Source organism: Stegodyphus dumicola, chromosome 1, assembly GCF_044657685.1.
Source record: "Stegodyphus dumicola isolate Sdum_Otavi_A_Nest chromosome 1, ASM4465768v1".
Lineage (NCBI taxonomy): Eukaryota > Metazoa > Arthropoda > Arachnida > Araneae > Eresidae > Stegodyphus > Stegodyphus dumicola.
The window spans coordinates 213,210,445-213,227,057 of NC_140768.1; the positions used below are offsets into that span (position 1 = coordinate 213,210,445).

General features: G+C 32.0%; 1 protein-coding gene and 1 long non-coding RNA gene across 2 annotated transcripts in view; one reads left to right on the top strand and one right to left on the bottom strand.

The window, feature by feature from the left end:
* Nucleotides 1-14,492, bottom strand: part of LOC146999455 (uncharacterized) — a 75,205-nt gene extending 60,713 nt beyond the window's left edge. The window contains exons 1-2 of the long non-coding RNA XR_015043461.1: nucleotides 14,176-14,492; nucleotides 2,966-3,050 (exon numbers count right to left, since the gene is read on the bottom strand). This is a non-coding gene — a long non-coding RNA (uncharacterized LOC146999455). The remainder of the gene's footprint in view (nucleotides 1-2,965; nucleotides 3,051-14,175) is intronic.
* On the top strand, nucleotides 11,597-12,832 carry LOC146999456 (uncharacterized; the record flags this gene model as incomplete). Its single annotated transcript, XM_085812189.1, has 1 exon — nucleotides 11,597-12,832. A coding segment is annotated over exon 1 (1,236 nt), but the record flags the coding sequence as incomplete, so codon positions are not given.
* Nucleotides 14,493-16,613: the final 2,121 nt, after the last annotated feature.

Consider the following 16,613-nt stretch of genomic DNA (forward strand, 5'->3'; position numbering starts at 1 on the left):
TACTGACTATGAGCAGTTCCCAACCACTTTGTCACCTGGATGATTTCAGTATTTCAATTAACTGTATGTCGCCGGTGTGATTTAAAGTCACACTTAATGGGTCAAAAGGAGAACGTGGCACGGGCAGTGGATATTGTATACTACATGGAAGCTAGATCATAAAGACTTGAGAAAGAATGCTCAGGATGCACAGCTTAGTTTTTCAGGCTTAAATGATTGCATTATAAGCTGCTCTTGCCTATGCATTGGCTAATAACTATTCCAATGTTTATACATGCTCTGCCTCTAGCCTTCGAACAATCCAAGGCACATACTGTAAAAATCCACTCTTCAGGCCCATATAAAAATCCTAATAAATATGTCAGACAAACGTAGGCCCAAACTCCATTTGGACTTTTGAAAAAGACTGAAACACAACACTTTATTTGTCCCTCCGCCAAACATAAGCCTGGGAATTTATAGCAAATTTAATTCAGTCAGCTGGGCCACCTGGCTAATATGCTAACTGCTCTAGTGGATCGACTGCTCTGCCGTCGGTGGAAGGAAAGGAAATAAGTTAATTTAAACTTTGTGAGCTGTAAAACCGTGGTGATGACAGGATTTTAAGCCGTATGCCATCTCTTTCACAACGATTCCTCAGACGGGACGTTAACTGTTCTTGCGGTTTTCGCGGGGAAGACACGGACGCACTTCATTACCTGCTCTCCTGCCCTCTGACAGAACACCTTCGACAACAGTTCTTTCCTTCCGACTACATCACATATCCTGTGAATAGGCTGTTCACGGACTATTATTGCAAGAAGGGCATCTTAGAGATAATGAAGCAAGTGAATGAAGAGAATTATATCCAAGAAACTAAAGATTAATGTAAAATGTAGAAAGGCGGCCTAACCGTCAGATTGCTGGCAATGACTAAAATGACTTCCTAACCTTGTAGTGCAGTTAACTTAGTTTGGCGGAACAGGTTAATATTCACAGTGACCATATATCTCTTTCACAAAATTTTGAACTAGTTAATCTAGGAATTCGAGTATTGTTTGTTTTTTATTGAGTAAAAATTATTTTATTAGATGTCTCAGAGTCGGAAAAGCTGAGAAACCAACAGGACTCAAGCCAAGAATCTTCCAGCTGCTAGTTGGATGTAATTCCTTATATTCTTTCCCACTCGAGAGGGATAGCAGACTCAGCCGTCCAAATCTAAGATGTTATGAGTTATTATATGCCACATTTCAGTTCGAGACCATCATTAGATTTTCGAAGCCAGTAAACACGAAGAATCATATGTGCCCTTCTGCATTCGAAACGCAGATCTTCCAAATGCCAGTTGCGCATGTAAATTATTAATAGCATGAAAGCACGCAATTGCAGAATGTAATACTTCCTTACATAAGTTTTATGATTAGTTCTGACATTAAGTTTTATGATTAGACCTTCTTACACAGAAAATTTACTTTTAAGTTATAATTTAGTTCTACGGGTATAGATTTTAATATGTATTTATTAGCTGGTGAGCACATTAGAGCTATCTGTCTAAGAGGTGAAATTCTTTTGTAAAGTCAAAGGAAATTAAAAAAAAAAAAAAAAAAGAAAGAAAGAAGAAAAGAAAAAGAAAACGCCAGCGTAACCAATCCATTCGTCGCCATCTGAACCTAAATAGCTGTTCAGCAGTCTTATCCGCTCAGATTCTTTTGGGCTGGATTGGCTTTGGAATTCTCTGGTGTAGCTTATACATATTTCTCAAATTCCCTTTGAATATTTAACTAGAAGGTGAACCATGGTGAGAGGTGAGAAAAAGCACAGCTAGGCATTTTCACCAGAGGAAGATAGAAAATAATAACAATAATATAATAATAATAATAATAAAATGAGAGAGAAGGAGAGGGAGAAGATGTATAAAATTTAAGTATAATTTTTTTTAAATTAAATTTTAGTGCTAAAGCAATCTGAAAAGAATTCAGGAAAGGCAAATGAAAAATTAGAAGAATTTGAAAAATTCAAATACGAGTTATTTTACTGCGCGAGGCTGAAGAAATAATCACATAAAAGTTCAAAATTTGTGAAAGTTCTGAGTTTTATTTTCGTTAAAGTTTTGCGTCACATGCAATTACTGTTGCTAAGTGTAGCAATGGTGTCGCCATCTGTTGCCTAAACTGAAAACTAATTCAGAAACATTATTTTTTATTTTTCGGAGAGAGGTAAAGAGCTATTATCTTCCTACTTCTTATGATTGCATGTTACGTTTATGAAGTTTTTCGACTAAAACTATAAAGGAATTAAAATTATTTCTAATGATGTTTTACATTCTAAAATCATGGAATTAAAAAAAAAATTATCTTTTTCTCCTCTTGTATATTTCCAAACTCCCTGTTCACAGTAATAAAAAGCACACAAGAGCACTTAGTTGTTATAGTAACCCAAACTTTTTGTTTGGTGTAAAAGGCAAACAATACGAAAGTTAGTTTATGTAGCAAAGGGAAATAGAGAGAAGGAAACTTAACTTAAATTGCATAACTCTTAAAAGTTATCTATCTCTACTCCTCTTGAAGTTACGAATTTTGATTTTGTTCAAACAAAGAAAACTTTAATATGGAAGAGGTTAGACATTTTCCAAAAACTTAATACTCCTTGTTTAGTACTTTATCTCTTTAAGTTGAAATAATTTTTAAGGTCCTAATTCATTCCAAATATATAGTAATATGTTAATAATGAAACGGAGATACGAAGAACTTGAAAGCATTTAGTTTATAATGGAATCAGCTCACAGGGTGCTATTATTTGCTACTGAAGTTCAATAAATGCTTCTTGCGAATGGATATCTAACAATCTAGATTTTTGAACTGTTGATATCTTTTGATAAATTACCGGTAAATGAGCTTCAACAAAGATGTTTCAAGTTGCATTAAGTATGTGTTAGGAAAAGCTTAAGCTTTTATTGGCTAAATTGTTATGTTCATCAAGAACTTACTTCGTTCTGTTTTTGAAAACTAGGAAGTCTGTATCTTATAACTATTTGCAAGGACTTCTAATTTGTAATTACTTCTTCAGTTGTCCTACAAAAAAGAAATAAATAAGTAAATTATTGTTTTTAAACAAAAAATTCTGTTTTAAACTATAACGAGTAACTGAATATATTACTAACTATTTTTCGAAGTATAAATAGTCAGCTTACTAAATAAATTACTTAAATTATTTATTCTACAAGACTTTGCTTTTATTTTCACATATAGAGCCGGAGTTCTCGAATTTCTCGAAATTCGAAATTCATTCTCTACTTCGGAGTTCTCGAAATACAGTATTGTTACAAACATACTAAGGTACTCATTTGAAAACATACACATGGCAATAAACTATTAAACTTATACAAACAAAATAATTAGCAATGTATGATACAATTCAATAGATAAGCACTTAAAAATATTACGCACTTCTGCAATATCAAAATACTCGGGCGTTAGAACAAGTATATACATATATAAAGATACCATAATGTCATAATGTTAGTACAATACTGTGTTACACTATTACATTCCAATAATAATGCACTTTACAAATATGTTGTATATATATTAATACTGTATAAAGTACTTTCTCCCTCCTTCCAGCATACCTTCGTGGTGTAACGGTAGCACACTCGGTGCTTATTCGAGAGGTCCAGGTTCCAGTTCCGGCAAGGACACTGCCCAATTCTCATGTCTCCTGTTTCAAAATAGTCTAATGACTCTGCAATTGCTATGCAGAATTGAAATTTGAGATGCAAGTTCGAATAGAACTTGAAAATATGTCTAATGTGCTAATATACCACGGTTTTTAAAAATATGCACATTGTACATTTTTCAATTTTATGGCTTTTCCTTTCTCGGACAGCGTAGTGGTTGGTGACCTCACGTTAACAGTTCTGGGTTACTGTTGCTCTTACTGTCATTTTAATTGCAAAGCTAGCTCAATTAGAATCCGAGATATGGACAGAAGCCATTCTAATGGGTGTATGTGATACCTTTTATCAAACCACTGAAGATATTTCACGATGTTTTCACAAATTTGGCAACTTTCAAGTTTAATAAATAAATATATAATAAATAATAAATAAGTTTAATAAATTCTCGAAGCTTCCAGAAATTTTTCCCCTTTCCCTTGGTAAACTCTTTAAATAGAATGCCGTTAGTGACCTCTAGTAAGATAATTCAATCAGTTGGGAGCCTGCAATTTTCCTAAAAAGTTCATTCTTTTTTCTAAGAAGTAACTGCCTTTTCTCTGTTTCCTTTTCACGTCACGTATTTATTTCATTTCTCGAGCTTCTTGCTGTACGAGCTATAATATCTTTCATAAGGTATGAATTTCTTCCTGTCTATTTCCTGTCTATTAAATCTCTAAAGGAGTTACTGTCACGTATAGCACTATAAAACTCATTTTCTTGACATGGGCAAATGATACAATATGAATGCAGTTATATTTTTCATTTAAAAGTATTCAAATTTAGGCAAGAAAACAAAGCAAATAAGTATAGTTTACAAAAGGGAAAGTATTTCGCATTTATCACTCTGCGTATTAAATACGAAAATTTTAGTTTGGTCCATTTACTCACATACTGAAACTATGTATGTAAAAATATGTACATATGTATACAAAAAAGGGGGTTAGTCAACATAAATAGCTTCCTCTTCTAACTAATTAATTTTATTAAAATATGTTTTTTTTACCAAACTGTTAATTACTTTATAAAGCAATTAACTCATTTTATTAAATATACTTAATCAAAGTGTAAAATTAATTTACAAACAATTGTTATTGCATTTTCATCATAGATTACTGCCTTTACTATGATATTCAAGCTTACAAGCATATACTGACAAGAAAAAGCCAATATATATATATATATAAATATATATATATATATATAGGACAAAATGACCAAAAGGCTGAGTTTTGTAGGTTTTTCTTCACTTCCGGTCAATTTAACGATCTCTGAAGAAGATGCAAGAAACCCTTTTTCATGGGGTCTTCATTTCCTCAAGGAGTGAGGAAACAGAAAAACTCTGCAACGAAGTAAATGCGGGAGGGAAGTATTACATTGCATCGATATTCGTATACTGTCTGTACGCTAGTACTTTGAAGTGATTATCATTTGTTTAATCGACATATTCAAATCAATTCTGCTTAAAAAAGCTTGTTTTCTAAAAAAAAAAAAAAAAAAGATGGGGATCACTGTTTTTGGTAAATCTTAATGCTAATGAAGTTTAAGATATGTGTCTTTTAATTCAAAGCTATTTTAACTCAAGATTTATAAGAAATTATGATCAAAAGGAAAGTTAATAAAACAGAAAATTCGTTGAATAATATATAATGCCCGATTGAAAGTAAGAGGAAGAACAGAAAAGGGTCATGCGAGCTTTGTTTTAGTTAAAATTTTGAGAGGATATGCAAGCAGGCACATACAGAGTGAAACATACATCTTGCCTATAATTTCAACTCATGAGTTAAAATTCTGAAGATATTCCTTTCAGTGCGCTACTGACATATCTTATTTGTACTAGAATCTCTCCTTCTCCCCTTTTTTTAATAACCCAAAGGGGCGTTAGAACTAAAGGGCTTTAGTCTCAAAACGACATTTTGCGTCGTTTTGCGTCGTTGATTCACTTATCAAACTGTTGCCATGAAATAATATTGTCATGTGTTATATTTAAAGAAACTTAATAATGAAGAATTTGCAGAAATACGTGAATGTTTCAAGCATTGTGAAAAAACAACGGTACCTAGAGCCATCAAATTTTGAATAACGTAGACCTCCAACCAAACATGAGCGATTGTAGCCCGAATTTTGAATTTTCGAATTTGTTTTATTATCTGCTTCACATTTTCTAAAACTCTAACGAATTTTGCATTAATGAACTCAACGATTTCAAAGCGAGCAATGGCAACACTGTATATGGGAAAAGCATTTTTATCTCCAGCGCGTGAGTGTGTGTATCGGAAATTCTAAATGTATGCTATTTTTAAATATTTTGTAGTATTGCTGTTGAATTCGTTTAATGTGGTTTTAAGTGCCAAGAACGTGATATTTAATAAATAAAGGTAACACATAAAACGTTAAAAAATGCCGTTTTGGGCGTAATATAAAATCTGAAAGACCTTCAGATTTTCTTTTTTCTTCTTTTTATGTGTATGGATGTAATCACTGGATAATTATTTAGATTTATTGAGCGAAATCGAAGAGCTGAATCTTTGCAATGTATCAAATAGATGAGAACCCATAAATTTGCGAATCGTGTAATAATAAATTTTTTAGCTGAAGTTTTCCGTTTAACAAACAGACCATTATTTTCAGTTATGTATTAATAAACTCATATTCAGATTCATTTAACAATAGGGAAAAAACACATTAATTTTCGAGATTTTGAATAAAACTATACCTGTTCCAATGGCCATTAAACGTAAGTCTCCATTCTTCAAAAGTTTTAAAAAGAATACTAAGATGAGAGGAGCGACGAACATATTTGCATGGAAATCAATGGGTGGAACAAAGCGAAAGCGAACTTAAAGCCACCGTCGAAAAGAATTACAACGAAAAGTTAAAGAGTTGAGTTGAGAGAGAGAGAGAGAGGATTTTGCCAGCGTTAGGAAGAGCTAGATTAGAATTCACATCTTTAACTAAAGAAAACAAACGAAGAGTCTCTATTCGCTTTGCCCCATCTGTGGATTTCAAAATAAATATGGTTATCTTATTAGCTGAATATCACAACAGATCTGTGAAGAAAATATGCATCTAAAGAGTACACTCACAGGTTCAATAATACAGAAAGGAAAGCTATGCTTCTAAACCTTTATCGCAAATCAAGTAACTATAGCATTCTGCAACTCAATTAAATTTGCTAGTTGTTTCTTTGCATATAAATGAGATATGCTTTAATATAAAGAATGGGGGCTATTATAAATATTAAATATTTTTCAAGCCTTAGATTGTATTCCAGAACTTATTTTCAGAACCCCTACAAGTTTTTTATTGCACAATGTTATGCTTTGAGAAGAGAGATTTTCGTATTAGTCATACATAAGAAACACATCCTGAAACAGCCAAAAATCTAATCTATTGAGAGTTTTCTGATATGTTTTAATTTTTGCAATAATAAAATCTGTAGGTTTCTCATTATCACTTATTTGCATACTAATCTTCCATATGTGATGTTCTTTGATTGTGGCATTCGGAACATTATAATCAAACTTAATTATGATTTTAAAATCTTATTAAAAGCAGCGTCCTTTCGTTAATGAGTCTACTAATAATGAGTGAATGAGTATACTAATCTTCCATATGTGATGTTCTTTGATTGTGGCATTCTGAATATTATAACAAACTTAATTATTATTTTATAATCTCATTAAAAGCAGAGTCTTTTCATTAACGAGTTTTATCTTGATACGATTAATAATTTTCGAGCTACGTATAAGTTGTGATTTTTGTGTTGTTTTTATAATTGCATTAAATTGTTAAAATTCTGTTTCCCATGTAAATATTCTGAAATATCACATTGTCAAAGATATTCTTTCTCAGTACCGATGTATTCGTGTTCTTTGTTCTAAGAGAGTTTAACTTTTTTGGTATTTTCTAACCTTTTTCGGAAGTACTTTAAAGGATAAAACATGCAAATGAATTTTAGCCGTGAGGGTTTATTCAAGCGTTTACCCGATAAAATTACCAGGCTAACACGGAGCCCCGTAGTGGGTAAGTAGACTATATCATTTATATTATTCTTCGACTGTTTTGATTTATGTTGCTCTAGGTATTACTTGATGAACTTAATCGCCGTGACAAACTGAAGCCGCCATTACAAGACATGATAGCATATTATTCCATCATGCCACTGCATATAAACTAGCAACTAGTATAGGTCTATATGCCACGAGTGCATGCAGACCTCTTCATTATGAATATAATATAAATATTAGTCTTTTCAACATGAATATAAATAATTGCAGTTTAAAGACATCAATATATCGTTGAAGTATACAAATTTCTTCATCACCACAAGATCACCGTTACAAATTTTAGGCATATTCTAAGTTCCGATCATTCACGCAAACTTTTGCACCGTAATAATTTAGCTCTTTCTGCTGACAGTCGATTGGGGGGCAACCCACGGCGTTCTATTAAGATCTGTACTTCAGTCTTTACAGAGATTAGAAACATTGACAATTCAGTGGTTCGTTCAGGCACGGAACTGTCGTCGACTCGTGTGTTTCATTAGACTCCGTCTTTATAAAGCTTAAAAATAATGTATGATCTCTACATACTGATTGTTACCACGTAAAAAGTACAGTAAATTAAATAAAAAAGGCATTTGTTTGTAGATTTGAAAGCCATTTGGTAAACTTTATGATCTACCATTATCTTCTCTTCCGAAAGGTTCTCATACTTAGGTACCGCATGATTATTGATGTTAATAATTGCAAATGCACCTAAATAAATAATCAATCTTAAACGAATCTTAGAATTTATGAATTTCTCACATTACAACTAGATGATTTTCATTCATGTATAATATGTTTTATTAATTATATATTGTAACAATTATTTTATAGCAATTAATTATTTTTGTATAGTAAGTATAAATTTAAAAGTAATGTAATTCTTAATAAAAATTAAACTTTGGTTTTCTTGGAAACTAGATTATTAATTATAATTTTTAAGAGTTTGGATATTAATATGTTCTTGAATTATTATAGAGTATCAGCAAGATTTCTTTTAATAAGCCAAGTCCATAAGTTTTGTAGTTACTTGAATGATTTTAAAGGCTCCCAATGGCTTTGAAAACAGTTACTATAAACATTTTAATGTCACTCTTAACTGGCAGTAAAAGACTGCAACACTTTAAAAAAAAATCAGAAGGAAAAGTTTTCAATTAATGTACGTTAGGGAAAGAAAAATAACAGTCTTAAAACATGCATCATAAAAAGAATCATGTTCATCATAGTGTTTTGAAAGCACTATTTTCTCCGAAAAGAAAAAAGAAAAAAAAAAAAAACTCTTTAAGTAAGAGGTTAAAAAAGAAGAAAATGTCGTCTTACTGTTTCAAAACCGCAATTCTATTCCCGCATATTCGCGCATTAAATGTTTCTTGAAAACATTTAACGATAAATTGAGGAGGGACTCACAAACGGTTTTTTGATGATTCGAACCACGGAAAAGCTAACTGCAAATGCCTACTTTCAAATTACGAGACAAGTTGTACTCACACAACTGCTCTTGATATGCAATTACCCGTGAAGAATTGCAAATAAGGTCTTAGAAAAGTCAAACGGAGACGAAGTCCCTTAAGCATTAAGTGTTTTATGTTATTCATGACGAGAAATATTTCGAAGTTACTTCTTAGCTCTATCATTCGTGAATAGATTAACTTTAGTTCTCCGAATTTTCAAAAATATTTTATATGTTACTAATGTTTTATTTTACACTTATTCCAGATGATTTAGAAGCCGTTTCTGAAGCACCCAATCAGCATTTCGACTGCTCTTTATATAAATCTCCTAATCTAAGACTTCTAATCTTAGTTTTTGGTAAAGTTTCCTTTAAACAGATTTTAACCCTATGTTTATCATTATTATTACTATTATTTTTCTTTAAATATTGCTCGAAATTACTTATTTCCAGAAGTATGAAGTACTTATCAAAAATTATCTTCAACTATTTTAAGTTTTGAGAGATAGAGATGAGCATTCAAATTATCACTCAATTAGTATTTATTTATTTGACAGTTAAATATATCTAAGTACAGGAAAGAAACTCATCATGATGATGCAAACTCAAAAGTCAAAAATATAATAATTGTTGCTCCTAGCTTATGAGCGTATCGTCACTATGGCAACTAGTTACTATGCGATGAATCTAATTGTTGCAACAAAGCTTATTCTAGATTTATTCAATGTAATTTGTGGGTCTTTTGGGGCAAAACTTCAAAAAAAAAAAAAAAAAAAAAAAAAAAAAAAAAAGCCAACTAATTAAGCATGTCCTTTAACATAAACATTTAAGTAATAAATTAAAACTTTAAAAAAGCCATTTTCTTGAAATTTAAACAAGAATTTACTGAACAATAGTTCCTGCGATAATAATCAGAAACATAGATTAGAAGAGAAACACGCTAAAGTGGCAATCAAAATCGTAAAACAACCTTATATTTAGCATAAGTATATTGAAACACTCAATCGATTTCAAGGGCAGCTAAAGGTCCCTCCTCATCAGGAGAAAGAAATACCTAGAAAGAAGAAAATAAGGGGAAGGAGTCTCAGAAACACGTGGTCCTTATCAGCACTGCACGAGGTTATAACTGGATTTTTAATCAGAGTTGCACTGGCCGCCTACTTTTACTGAGCCAGGCTATCTGATCAAGCATAAAGGACAAGAAAATTAGCGAAGTTAAAAATAGGGAGCGAGGGGCAAATCCACCTTCACGCTCAAAATCTGAACTTCAAATAATGGAAAGCAAACACTGAACGGATTTTTATACCCTCTGGTAGTTCCAAACGCGAGGAGGTAACGCCATATATCGGCAAAAATAACTGAATTAAGATAGTAGTGTGTGTGTGTGAATATGGCAAAGCCCCGACGGCTATCTGCCTAAGGGGAGGGATGCCTTCGTGGAGGACTTTCTAAGGGAGACTGGCTCGTATACACGTTACACATGGGGAAAACCACGAAAACGCCCATGCAGCCAGCCCGTTCGCGGGATTCAAACCTCGGACCGAACTACCAGTGTTCAGCGACTTTACCGCTCGGCCGCTGGTGGGCGAATTAAGATAGTAGAATTTTAAAGGCACTAGGAAGGACTGGATTGGACTTCAAATCATTAACTAAACCTGCTAAATCTTTGTGAATATGAAAAGCCTCAAGAAAATCCAATTCACCTATGGAAGAAGCCTTTTGGATAATTTTTGCAGACCCAAAGTCAAAATTATGGTTAAATGTTCAACTATGATACGCTATTGAAGACTTGTTAATTTCGCCTTTTCTGACATAAGATTCATGTTCCTTGATACGAAACTTCAACGCTCTTTTTGTTTGGCTAATATATCTTAAAAGGGTACACCTTAAAAGTACACCTTTAAAATTTTCAAAAATTCGATTTTTCAATTTTCTGATATTTTTATAGCCCAATCATTTCTGAGTAATTTGGTGCAATTGTTTTTTTCATACGTTCATTAGTTTGCGAGATATTGAAAATAATGTAAATATCGAAGCAGCTGTTTTTCTTACACCAGCAATGATCGTGGCAGCTGCTGTAGTGTTTGTTTATAGTTTTAAAGGGCCTCAGTTTGGATTTCGTGTGCTGAAAGCCAGCCATTGCTATTTTTATATAAAAATATGCCAGTGGAAGAAGACAAGATGAAACGTTACTTCTACTTTAATTTTGTTTTGATACGTTATCGCTTGCTTATCACGTTGTAGTAGAAAATGAGAGCTAAGTTTAAGAACTGTGATTTCGTTTGAAGTTTGTTGCCTTGTTTATAAGATTTTACCGTGGCTTATTGTGTGTGTTTACTAATTCTATTAACTAAATAGTACGCTTTAAATACTCTTTACAAGTACTTTATTAATTTAGTTATGAATATGGATTGTGAAACTCCTAAACGTTCTTCTGGAAAGCGTCAGAAGAAGCGAAAGTTTCATGGTAATCGTTTCACAACACCAGACAAGCAAAGCATTTTTGTGAGTGCTTCAGCAAGAAAACTTAATTCTAGTTGTTTTGAAAACGTAACTGCTGATTCTAAATTTAAAGGATATAGAATTTTGGATATCGAAATTTTATTCAGTAATATTTTCAAGTATCTGTGTTGTAAACAATGTGGATCAGATGTACAAGTGTGCGAAAACAACACTAATCGATTATCTTCAAAATTTTTTCTGCTTTGCGATACTTGTGGTGAACTGACTTATTTTTATTCTTCGTCTATGATGGGTGACAAGAAAAACATTCCAGAAATTAATGAAAGATTTATGTATGGAATGAGATGTATTAGTCAAGGTCTTGCAGGTATGCGCACATTTTGTGGTGTAATGGACTTACCACCACCTATCCAAAAATCTGCATATTGTAGAAAATTAAGAAAAATGCTGTCGACAACTTCAAAAGTTGCTGAAATGTCTATGTCGTATGCTGCGGAACAAGAAATTGAAGCAACTGGCTGCTCAGACCTCACAGTTAGTGGGGATGGATCATGGAAAACGCGCGGCCATTCATCACGCGTGGGATTTGCGAGTGTAATTGGTGCAGAAACTGGTAAAATTTTAGACATTGAGGTACTTTCATCATACTGTAAAGGTTGTGAATCTTGGAAAGGGCCAAAGTATGGAGCACAATATCTTTTATGGAAAGCAAATCATGAACAAAAATGTATCAAAAATCACGAAGGATCTGCAGGTAAGATGGAAGTTGATGGAATATGTAAAATATTCAATCGTTCCATAGAAAAGCATAGTGTCCAATATGTCAGCTATATTGGGGATGGTGATACGAAAACATTTTCTGAATTGCAGAAAAATCATAACTATGGAAGTGATATTGTGTTGAAAAAAATCGAATGTGTTGGTCATGTACAGAAACGAATGGGTAATAGGTTGCGACAATTAAAAATCAATATGAGAGGAAAACAATTGGCTGATCATAAGCCACTAAGTGGAAAAGGTCGATTAACAGATAAAGTTATAGATCAAATCACAACGTACTATGGTAATGCTATTAGGAGCAACAAGGGATCGTGCATGGATATGCGTAAAGCTGTGTGGGCTATATTCTATCATAAACGTTCTACCGATGATGAACCTCTTCACGAATTGGTTGATCTTTACATTACGGTAACTTGGCGATTTTTTGGCAAAAATTTGGCGACCAACTCCCCTACAGCAACTATTTTTTTTTCCCCGCCGCCATTTTGTCTTCACGAAGTAAAGACATGTTTCTTTTCTTCTTATCTACTGAACACTTCTTCCAACAATCTACTAGCCGAATTACACTTATGCTAGAAATTTTATCAAACAAAACTGCTTAATCATGACAAATATTCACTGCAAAATTCGGAAAAAGTGCACAATACCATACACCTTACGCGTTTTTCAAAATAACACATACACATAAACCATGTACACGCCGACTTATTTTTACTTAAAAAAACATCCCAGAATTGCACAAAAATGGCATCCATGTACACTGCTTTTTTCTCATAAATTCGAAAAATTTCACGAAAATACATGACAATTTTCTCAATCTTTAAACCCGGTAAAAAAAACATATATGAAATTACCTGATCGCGAAAAAGTATTTACCCTTTACAAATATGAACATTTCCACATATAAAATAAATAAAATATCCAAAAACTTTTACCTCTAAATCATCTGTTACATTATACACGTCACCAACGAATTCATACATGAAGCATTACAAATATTTAGTATCAAATATTTAAATTATTTCCATGCACGTTTATTTCAACTTAAACGTAAACCAAATTCCTACAAGCATAAAATTCACAAAATAACTATCATTTCATTAAAATATCACTGAACCATGTACACGTCGACTTATTTTTACTTAAAAAAACATCCCAGAATTGCACAAAAATGGCATTGCGCACACTCTTCACTATATCCATGTACACTGCTTTTATCTCATAAATTAAAAAAATTTCACGAAAATACATGACAATTTTCTCAATCTTTAAACCCGGTAAAAAGAACATATATGAAATTACATGATCGCGAAAAAGTATTTACCCTTTACAAATATGAACATTTCCACATATAAAATAAATAAAATATCCAAAAACTTTTACCTCTAAATCATCTATTACATTATACACGTCACCAACGAATTCATACATGAAGCATTACAAATATTTATTATCAAATATTTAAATTATTTCCATGCACATTTATTTCAACTTAAACATACACCAAATTCCTACAAGTATAAAATTCACAAAATAACTATCATTTCATTAAAATATAATTAAATTCAAAAACACCACTTAAAATATACATGAGCACATACATTCAATTAATAAAAATTACCTTACAATCCTAATTACTTTAAACTAAATCATTGCTAATAACAATTTTCCCAATAATACCAAATTCCTTTCCACCTTACATTTCCAACAATGCATAAAAATAATTAAAAATACTAACTTACCTAATCTCCTTCAGAATCTTCATTACGTGGCGGATACACTTTTCTTCATTCTCTTTCAGAATCTTTAAAATCATACTTATCTTTCAAAGCAAGATACCAGGTAAAATAAATAACATAATAAAACATGTTTATTTCTCTCTCACACAACCTTAAAAAACATTTCTTACTATCCTTTTCAATACCACTAAATACCCATTTCGAATTCAATTTACTTACGGCCATGGGATCCAAAAATTCACAAACACTATTTCACACAACACAGAATAAAGCCAAATACAAAATTTCCAAATTTTTTCACGATTTCCCCCCTTTCCCGATTAAAGAACCGTAATTCGTCCATTAATATCACATGACATATCCCATGATCTCTCATTTCCCCCACACAAAATAATGCGTAATCGGAACTCAGTACTGCTCACATTATTACCAAAGTCCCAGGTAGTAAGTAACCTTTATCGCCTCCAAAATGTCGCCAAACTACCAGTTACCGTAATGTTAAGATCAACCCACGAATTTTGTCCACAAGGTGAGAATTCATGGTGTGCATTCCAAAGAGCAAAAGCTGCTGGTTCTGAGAAAGGATTCCAACACAAGAACAGCATACCAGCTGCAATGATGGACTGTATAAAACCTATATTTAAAGATCTTTCAGATCCCAAACTTTTGAAACGTTGCCTTGGAGCAAAAACACAAAATTCCAATGAATCATTTAATTCCCTTGTGTGGAAACTATGCCCCAAAACAAGCGGATCGAGTAAACTTATCGCACAGCTTGCTGCATATGAAGCAATTATATCATTCAATGATGGGAGAATAGGTCGACTTGAATGTATAAAAAGAATGGGCTTTCGTGTAGGACAGTATGCAATTGAATCAGCAAAAAAAGCTGATAAAAGTCGAATTTTTGATGCAGAAATTAGTAGTTCAGCTATGAGTTTAGAAAGTCGCAGAGCAAAACGCATGGCAAACTCTGTAAAATTTGAAACTCAGAAAGAAATAGAGGGCATTCTATATGAAGCTGGAAAATTTTAAAGCTGTTTTATATTTTCTTTAATAAATTAAAATATTCTATAATACTTGTGTTATATAGATCTCTATTATATAGACTATGATCAACTTTTAACTATCACTTAAATTTTCTTCTTTTATTTAAGTGAATTTGCAAATTTTGTATTTTTTTAAAGAATTTAGCTTTTTTTCGAAGATATTTGTGGCACGTAAGTATACATAAGAAGTCATATTTTTGTCATTTTTTGATGTTTCATTCCAAAATTTATTAATACACTGGCAAATAGTCATAGTTACATGTATAAAATGTATTTTTTCATGAAAGTTCAAAATATATTACTTTATTCATAAATTTATACTTTAATTGCATTTATCTCAAAACGCTGTTTTTACAACTTGCGCGCAGGATATTTCCAAAACTATTTAAGTAACTCTTTTGCAAATTTGTATACACTTAACAACAATTATGATTACCCTTGTGTTCTACTGACATTGATATACATTGTAAATTAACACTTTTATGACCTTTTTAAAAGCAAAAATTATGCAAAATTAATTTTTATATATATATTGTAATATTTAAGAATAAAAATTTTAAAATAATTAATATATAATAGAACAAAATTAGAAACTAAATCTTTTCTTTAATTTAGCATTAAATTTATTGCTAAAAAATAAATATAAAATTAAATATCTGGCGCGCAGTGAAAAGTTGAATTTTCGAAAAATGAAAACATAATTTTATTTAAGATAATTTTTAAGTATCTAAATATTAAATTTTCTTCATTAATTATTTTTTTATTTTATTATAAATAATGGATCTACATACTCTGAAAGTTTTATGCATATAACTGGAATAGTTGTTTTTTAAAAAAATGAGAAACATTGGTCAAATTTTTAACATTTTCGGATTGTTAAAGGTGTACTGTCCCCATTGAAGACTTGTTAATTTCGCCTTTTCTGACATAAGATTCATGTTCCTTGATACAAAACTTCAACGCTCTTTTTGTTTGGCTAATATATCTTAAACCACACTGACACGATATACTACAAATTCCCCAAGAGTTCAAGACAGAAACACAATCTTTTAGAATCGAAGGGTGAATTTTATTAATAGGGGAGAAACCGACTTGAAAATTGAATTTCTGGAGAATCCGTGCAATTTTATAGCTAACAGAAGGATAAAATGGAGCACGACAAGGTCATTAGTATTATTTCTAATAGCGGAAAGTCTTCTTTGATGGGAATCTGAAAATTTTTTAACGGCTTTATTAATAATCACGGGAGAAAATCCACGGTCAATCGCATCTGCTCTCAAATAATTAAGTTCATTGGTAAGCAAAGATTCAGAGGAACAAACTTTAAGCGCGCGGAATAATAGTAGAAAGAAGCTATTTTTTGCTTAACAGGATGGCATGACTTAGCATGGG